The sequence below is a fragment of the Sinocyclocheilus grahami genome, unplaced genomic scaffold (genome assembly GCF_001515645.1).
Source record: "Sinocyclocheilus grahami isolate Dianchi unplaced genomic scaffold, SAMN03320097.WGS_v1.1 scaffold1571.1, whole genome shotgun sequence".
NCBI lineage: Eukaryota > Metazoa > Chordata > Actinopteri > Cypriniformes > Cyprinidae > Sinocyclocheilus > Sinocyclocheilus grahami.
Window position 1 is genome coordinate 43,502 of NW_015506750.1, and position 9,040 is coordinate 52,541.

Here is a 9,040-nt window from a genome sequence, read left to right on the forward strand (position 1 = left end):
GTGTAAGGAGGTGTAGAAGGAGTGAGTGAGTGTGTGTGAGTGTGTTAGGAGGTGTAGAAGGAGTGAGTGAGAGTGTGTAAGGAGGTGCAGGAGTGAGTGTAAGGAGTTGTAGAAGGAGTGAGTGAGTGTGTGTGAGTGTGTAAGGAGGTGTAGAAGGAGTGAGTGTGTGTGAGTGTGTATGGAAGTGTAGAAGGAGTGTGTGTGTGTATGTGTGTGAGGAGGTGCAGGAGTGAGTGCGTGCGGAGGTGCAGAATGAGTGAGTGTGTGTGAGTGTAGAAGGAGTGAGTGTGTGTACGGAGATGCAGGAGTGAGTGTGTGTGAGTGTGTAAGGAGGTGTAGAAGGAGTGTGTGAGGAGGTGCAGGGGTGAGTGTGTGTAAGGAGGTGTAGAAGGAGTGGGTGTGTGTGTAAGGAGGTGTAGAAGGAGTGGGTGTGTGTGTAAGGAGGTGTAGAAGGAGTGGGTGTGTGTGTAAGGAGGTGTAGAAGGAGTGGGTGTGTGTGTAAGGAGGTGTAGAAGGAGTGGGTGTGTGTGTAAGGAGGTGTAGAAGGAGTGGGTGTGTGTGTAAGGAGGTGTAGAAGGAGTGGGTGTGTGTGTAAGGAGGTGTAGAAGGAGTGAGTGTGTGAAGGGATATAGAAGGAGTGAGTGTGAGTGTGTGAGGAGGTGCAGGAGTGAGTGTGTGAGTGTGTATGGAGGTGTAGATAGAGTTTGTGTTTGTCTGTGAATGAGTGTGTGTGTGTGTGTGTGTGTGTGTGAGGAGGCGCAGTGTAATAGATGCTGTCTGCTCCACTGTGGCTGCGGGTTCTCTGCAGGAGATTGGTCTGGACACTCGTGTCCTCGGACTCGGTCAGACTCTAGCGCTCACTAATTCATTTTCCTGCTGTCATAATGTGTGTGGAGAGTTTGAGCGGATCCTATAGAAGGAGTGGGTGTGTGTGTAAGGAGGTGTAGAAGGTGTGGGTCTGTGTGTAAGGAGGTATAGAAGGAGTGGGTGTATGCGAGTGTGTAAGGAGGTGTAGAAGGAGTGGGTGTGTGTGAGTGTGTAAGGAGGTGTAGAAGGAGTGAGTGTGAGTGTGTGAAGGGATATAGAAGGAGTGAGTGTGAGTGTGTGAGGAGGTGCAGGAGTGAGTGTGTGAGTGTGTATGGAGGTGTAGATAGAGTTTGTGTTTGTCTGTGAATGAGTGTGTGTGTGTGTGTGTGTGTGTGAGGAGGCGCAGTGTAATAGATGCTGTCTGCTCCACTGTGGCTGCGGGTTCTCTGCAGGAGATTGGTCTGGACACTCGTGTCCTCGGACTCGGTCAGACTCTAGCGCTCACTAATTCATTTTTCCTGCTGTCATAATGTGTGTGGAGAGTTTGAGCGGATCCTAACCAGAGCGAGCAGCTCCAGAGATTGGGCTGTTATCCGGATACGGGGCCCCGAGAGCCACCACACAGCCAAATCAACTCTCTGATCTCAGCTCTGGCCTCCTGCTTCTCTCCATTCAGTTCTGCTCCTCCTCACTTTTGATCAAATGTTTCCTTTTATTCATCTCAATGTGAATTATCAGAAATCCTCTATTTGGGTTCGATAACCATATTTTCTAAAAGGTATGAAATATGTATATATGTACAGGATAGATGGTTAATTTCTGTGGCTTCTGTCTTCATAGAATAATTATTTATATCAAATAATAATAATAATAATATCAAACAAAAAATAAAATGAATAAAAACGATAGACGTAAAAAAAAAAATGGACAAAAAAGCAACACAATTGCTTTAAAATTAACATGAATACAGCAAATACATATAAAAACAATTCAGAATATAAAAAACAAATGATATTAATATGTCATACTAAAATAACACTGGGTGTAGCGTGTTGTATAGCACACTTGCATTTTCCATAACCTTACGAATAAATAAATAAATAAAATAGAAAAAATAACATAAGATAAATAAAACTGATATTGTGTGAATAAAATGCATTAATCTTGTTATAATTGTCCTTTTATTGATGCATTTGCCAACATTGAATTAGTGTTGCATTGGTTGGCTGTGAGAAGAGAAAAAAGGGGATGTTATGTAAAAAAAATAAATCACATTGGATTAAATGTACAGTAGACTGTAGAGAAAGTGAACTGTGAACTGTGTCTGAATGCATGTTTGTGCGTCTGCCTCCTGAGGAAAATAATGTGACTGCATTTGTTTGGAGACTCTAAACGCATTCCTTCTCGTCTGTTTTTCTCCTCACAGAGGAAGAAGCCAAAGAACTCGAGGAGGCCAAAGAATTAGAAGAAGCCAAATCAGGTCAGTTACTTACGATATTTTGTAGAATTGTATACGCCAGTTTGGAATTATTAAGGGTTTTTAATGTTTTTGAAACATTTTTATTTGATCAAAAATGCAGTAAAAACTCTTTGAAACATTATATAAATGTCTTTACTGTCACAGAAATAAATTATTTAAAAAAAAATTAATATAGGAGAATTTTGATCTCAAATTACGGTGAGTAGAAGAGACTTCTTTAAAAAAAAAAACGGACTTATTACAATCTTTTGAGCGTTAGTGTAAATGTACAGAATAATAGTTGTGTGGTCACATGACAGATGTAAAAGTCTCCACTGCCAGTAGCAGAAGATATGATGAATGCTATACATTTTTTGGTAGATATCTCTTATATTAATGCTCGCTATTCTGGGCTCTGGCCCGACAGTCAAAAAGAGTCATGGTTGAGTCTCTTAATGGCTCTCAATGGCGTTGTAGTAATTATATTTAATGTGAGGGTAAATGCGAAACGAATGTGAAGAGCGTAATAACAGGACTCTAGCGCAGAACAGATCTGATCTCTCTCAGCTGGACTCCATCTCTCATCGTCTGATCTGGATCTGTGGCTCTCGAGAGCGTTTGTGGCTGTCGAGCGTCTCAGGTGAAGGCCAGAGTCCGGCTCGCTCGCCCTGTGGCTTTAATGCCATTAAAGATTAATTTGACTCTTTTAGTCTGATTGAATTATTCAGCCTGGCCGTGAGCAGCAGAGTTAATACTATGAGATTTTAATAAGCAGGCAGGTGAAGGGGGTCAGAGAAAGGCTGGGGGCAGACAGTCAGACAGAGGTGTGTGCAGGGGTGGATTTAGTGAATTGGGGGCCCCAGGCAAAATATAGGAATGGGGCCCTATACATTTGCACACATTTTCTTAGATCAACCTTGAGGTTCCTTTTTTGTTGTGATGCTTGCTGCTGCACAATGGTGCCCCATAGTTGTGTCCAACGTTTCTACATTTTTCATGTACATGTTATAATATGTTGTAGACCACGAAATAGCAACGGATTTACAGTTGAGATACAGGTTTTCACAAAAACAAAATAACTATAACTATAAATTATTATATTAATTTAAAACGGGGTTATGTGGGTGGATTTTCGCATTGGTCTGAACAAAAATTGCAGACTGGATTATTGAAGATGAACATTCATTCTCTGCCAGCAGGAGGCGCTTTTGGAACGTCAGAAATATAGAATGAGAAAAGTGTGAACAAATATAGCCTTAAATTTAAATAAAACTGAAAAAATAATGAAAAGGCAATTATACATTTACACACTAAGGATTATATGAACCACTAAAGTAACTGTGTCCTCTACTTGGTTCCTTCTCATAAACAACCTTGAGGTTCCTTTTTTGTTGTGATGCTTGCTGCTGCACAATGGTGCCCCATAGTTGTGTCCAACGTTTCTACATTTTTCATGTACATGTTATAATATGTTGTAGACCACGAAATAGCAACGGATTTACAGTTGAGATACAGGTTTTCACAAAAACAAAATAACTATAACTATAAATTATTATATTAATTTAAAACGGGGTTATGTGGGTGGATTTTCGCATTGGTCTGAACAAAAATTGCAGACTGGATTATTGAAGATGAACATTCATTCTCTGCCAGCAGGAGGCGCTTTTGGAACGTCAGAAATATAGAATGAGAAAAGTGTGAACAAATATAGCCTTAAATTTAAATAAAACTGAAAAAATAATGAAAAGGCAATTATACATTTACACACTAAGGATTATATCAACCACTAAAGTAACTGTGTCCTCTACTTGGTTCCTTCTCATAAATGAGTAAGCATTTTAAACGATTTAAAGCATATCATACACACTGTTTCTCAATATTTAATTACAGCTTCAGATGCATAATATTTTCATCTCCTTCAAGCAGGGTACACAAAAAGCACGTTCAACTCGGACCAGGGGCGCCTGCAGGATTTCTTTTGAGGGTACGCACATAGTTATACATATACATATATCAAGAGCATGCTCACAGATGAGAACAACACAGTGTTGGATGAAGTGGATTAGAGTGCTGCACGGGCCTCAAATATAGGCCCTAGCCCGTCTTTTTTCCCCTTTTCCCAAAAAAAGCTTATACTACTGTTTCAGCTATTAAAATAGTTCAGCTTTGTATGTAATGAAAAAGTGATTGTATTTCATTTCATTTATTTTGAGGGTTTTTTGGGGGGGGGGGGCGTCGTCGTCTTTCCCCTTTCCCCCCAAAAGAATTTAAATAGTTCAGTTTTGTATGTAATGGAAAAGTGATTATATTTAATTTCGTTTTTTTTCTGAAGTTAATTTAGAAAAACGTTTGGAGCATTTTTTTGTTCGTTAAATGACCTAAGTTTTTTTTTTTTTTTTTAAATAACAGCCAGCGGCAGACAGTGAATTGATTAATTTAATTAAATTTAGCCTTCTCAAATCATCACGACTTGCCTATAATAAAATCTCTATATAAAACAGTTCAAGCATATCACGATGTTTAAATGTTTAACCTAGATAAATGTGCGCAGCTAGACGCATATCCAATCGTTTGTGCGGAGAGTGGAAGCTGAAGCGTGCTCGGCAGCACACGGAGGCGCCGGCGCGATCACTTGCATTTTCTTCTAACGGTGCAAACAACTTAAAATACGCAGTCATTTTTGCTCATAAAGGTAAGAGTAATACATCATTATAAACTGTAAAGGGTCTAGTTTTATTTGTGTGCACTCACAGTATCAACAAAACGTTGTGCTTTTATAAAATAAAGAAAACAAACACGTTCTGCCGTCTCGGTCTTGAACAGGAGCGCTTCACACAATCTCAGAAAAAAAGGTACAAAAGCTGTCACTGGGGCGGTACCTTTTCAAAAAGGACACTTTTGTACTTTTTAGGTACTAATATGTACACTTTAGGTACTAATATGTACACTTTAGGTACTAATATGTATCTTTAAGGTACTAATATGTACACTTTAGGTACTAATATGTATCTTTAAGGTACCAATATGGACTCTTTAGGTGCAAAAGTGTGCCTTTTGAAAAGGTACCGCCCCAGTGACAGCTTTTGTACCTTTTTTTCTGAGAGTGCAATGATGAACCTAAACTCCGCGAATTGCCTCACAGACATGATACAAATATATAGAAAGCTTTAAATTACTACTTTAAAATGAAATAATTAAAATCGAAAATAGAAACTCTTTTTTAAAGGAGATGGCGAGTCATTTTTTTTTCCATCACCATAATTGATGGATGTCTAAAATGTAAAAATAAGGAAAAGCCTAAAACAGACCCGATTATAATTTGCGTTTTATTTTATAATTCCGTACAATTAATTTAAATAAAACACAAATTATAATGGCATATATGTAAAACTTTGTCCTATAATTGTATAGCTGCTTTTTCTGATTTTTATGTTGCTCTGTTCTGAATACCTTAAAATGTAAAGGATTTGCTGCAACACAATTCTGTATGATATGTTAATTATTTATTAGCCTATTTTTTATCCATGCAGCAAATGCTTTAAAATTACTTTATTGCGTTCCAGGTGCTTTTAAAGTACTTTTTACTATAACGGGTAGCTTAAATGTAAAACATTGTCATGAATTAGTTGTATTCCCATTTGTAACATAGCTTGATTTTCTGCTTCTATTTGGCATAATATTTCTATGCAGAAATTGACTTTGACATGCAAAAGACATAATTAATGGCATGGCTGGTTCAGTCGACAGAAATACGGGACACACAGGTCTATAATAACTGCTGAAATGTTTGCGGATGTGTGAGTGTATGTGTGTGTGCATGTGTGAGTGTATGTGTATGTGTGAGTGTGTGTGTTACGGTCTGGGTTTGTTGTTGCATCACAAACACTTTTTACTGTCATTTTGAGGCTGCTGATTCCTACCTAGCAGCTTTCACAGCGCTTCTAAAACTTTTATCTAGTCTGTATTTTAGTTGTAGCAGAAGATTTGTTCCTGCAGTGTTACGGAGCTGAAACCGAAGCGCAGTGTTCGTGCTGGGCTGCTTCAGTTTCACTCACACACACTCACTGTCATCGCTCCCATCGCCTCGCTCAAGGGTGCACCTTAAAGATGGATGGCTTTTATCACAGCCCTGTTTAAAGATTAAACCCAACCAGCTTATCATGCTATGCTTGCCTTTGAGAGCCGATGGCTAAAGATCGTTTAATTGCCTTTCCTGAATGGTTCGTTTTGCGTGACAAATAGTAATTTATGCCGACAGGTCAAGGACAGGGTCACTTTATTTCGCCCCCTACTGGACAGAATATGTTAGCTTTGTGTAAACATGCTTTCAGTTGACCACAAACACACGGACAGGGATTTTATGAGCCATGCAAATATTGTTGAAAAAAAGAAACAGAAATCAACTTTATACAAATTATGAATGTCTATGTTTGCATTATAATAATAATAATAATAAAATAATAACATATTGTAAAATACTTCTAATTTCTGTTGAAGTTGAAGTAATGAAATATAAAAATATAGATGTGTTTAAAAATAATCATAATACAAATTACAAAAACATAATAAAAATGTCAAAAAATGTACAAAAATGAAGATAGAAAAATATGGACAATATTAATAAAACGAATAAAAATGACAAACACACAACAATATTACTAAAATGTTAACTAAAATGAAAATATTGACATATTAACAGAAACTAATACAAATTACTAAAACAATAAAAATTACTAAAATGGAAATAGAACAATTTAAGCAACAATAAAACAATTACTAAAAACAATAAAACAATAAAAAAACAATAAAATAATTACTTAAAACAATAAAAAACAATTACTAAAATGAAAACAAAAAATTAAAACTTAAAATTTTAAATGACTAAAAATTAAAACAAAATAAAATATTATTCAAAATAACACAAACTATAATAGTACATCAGTGATGCTAAAGTAGCAGTTCTTAGCATTCAGACTTATGACTTATGCATGACCAATGTTTATAAAAGTATTAAAGGATTAAAATATGACAGTTATAATACATTATAATATCTACTTATTCATTGTCAATATTTGAAATATTATAAAACATAACAAAACTAAATAAGATAAATCTGGTGTTGATCATGTTGTAATGCATTATACTGATATTATAATCCATCAATAACACATTTATGGTGCATTATACATGCAGACCATGCAGAGTGTTATGAAACTTCCATTGTGTGATATGAAAGTATTTCCTCTGCTAAGAGTTGCTGCTGTAAATACATCTGATCAGGTCTGCCCCCCCCCCCCCCCCACCCAACGTATATGAAACCTATTAAAAACTTGAAAATATCTTGCCCATACAAATATGTATGCTTGTGTGTGTGTGTAATACATTTTTTGGAAATATATGTCATATACATGTATATCCATCCTAAAACCAGTCAATACATGATGACATTAGTAATATAAAATTAGTAAATATTAGTATTAGTAAGGATATTAGTAAATATAAAATATTTAAAAAAATTACAAAAACATATATAAATATACAAGTTTTTGTATATGGGTCATTTTAATTAAGTTGCTTATATAAGTAACATATATTTGATAAATATGTCATTGACATGTGGTTGCTACATACAAAAAATAATCATATATGTAACATATATATAAAAAAATTAATTACTAAAATAAAAGTCTAAAAGATGAAGTCTATAAGAAACTATAAAGAAATACAAGTCTATAAAGAAAGAAACAAACAATAAAAGTGACAAAAACACACAGCAAAACAACTAAACCTTTACTTAAAATGAAAACATATACAATAAATTAAAGTCATAAACTATAATAGTTTATCAGTGATATTAAAATAACACTGTTCAGAGTGTTCAGACTTTTTGCATGGTTGATGCTTATAAAGGCAAAGAAACGGAGTTTACAGTACAGACAGAATAGAGTATGCATAACGCACACACACACACGCACACACACACGCGCACACACATTCTTTGTTTCTCTCCTTCTGTAATTTTTTCCTCCATTGACGTCATTGTTATAGATTTTTGCATGCCATTCATGCCGTGTCTGTCTGGCATGGGATTGCAACCCTTGGCAACTGAACTGAGCGCCCCAGGGATCTGCATTCATCCGGCTCTGTGTGGCCATGTGTGTGTGAGTGTGAGTGTGAGTGTGAGTGTGAGTGTGAGTGTGAGTGTGAGAGTGTGAGAGTGTGTGTGTGTACACAGTTATGTGTCACACACCGTGGACCTCTGAAAAACAGCAGCTGATAACACAGGTCTTGTGTTTGAGTGTTGGGCAGCGTGTAATGATGTTGGGTGTAGACTGCAGTTTGCTTTCCGGAGAGTATGAGCCTGAGATGGTTGTTACTAGCTCAGACCAGCTCAATACTGCTTTTTTTTTGTTTTTTTTACTAGCCTTGAGTTGTTCACGTCCTTAAAGAAAACTCTCTTCTTCTCTCTTTGTTTCAGCTGCAACACCTCTAAAGAGCTAAAGTTGGAGACCGCAGGTAAGACTCTTTATCATGTAGCTCTGGCCAAGATATTCTGCTGTTTCACTGGAATATTTATGATTGTTTTTATTGTTTTATATGTTTTCAACAAAATCCTCTTTTCTTTTGTTTTCTTCTTTTTTTTTTTTTTTTTAGAAGAGTTTATCGAAACAAAATGTATCACATTTTTCAAAACGGAGCAGACTAGAAATTTGAGCATTCTGGGAAATTACGAATCCTTGTAACATGGTCCATTTATTTTAAAGAAAGTGAAAG

The 9,040-nt window shown here is 36.3% G+C and overlaps 1 protein-coding gene across 1 annotated transcript in view; it reads left to right on the plus strand.

The window, feature by feature from the left end:
* The window catches only part of LOC107571249 (CD276 antigen homolog), a gene marked incomplete at its 5' end in the record, with an annotated part of 104,092 nt that overhangs the window by 43,024 nt on the left and 52,028 nt on the right, over positions 1–9,040 (plus strand). The window contains 2 exons of the mRNA XM_016257566.1: positions 2,234–2,287; positions 8,745–8,782. Coding sequence (XP_016113052.1) covers positions 2,234–2,287; positions 8,745–8,767 — 77 coding nt within the window. The remainder of the gene's footprint in view (positions 1–2,233; positions 2,288–8,744; positions 8,783–9,040) is intronic.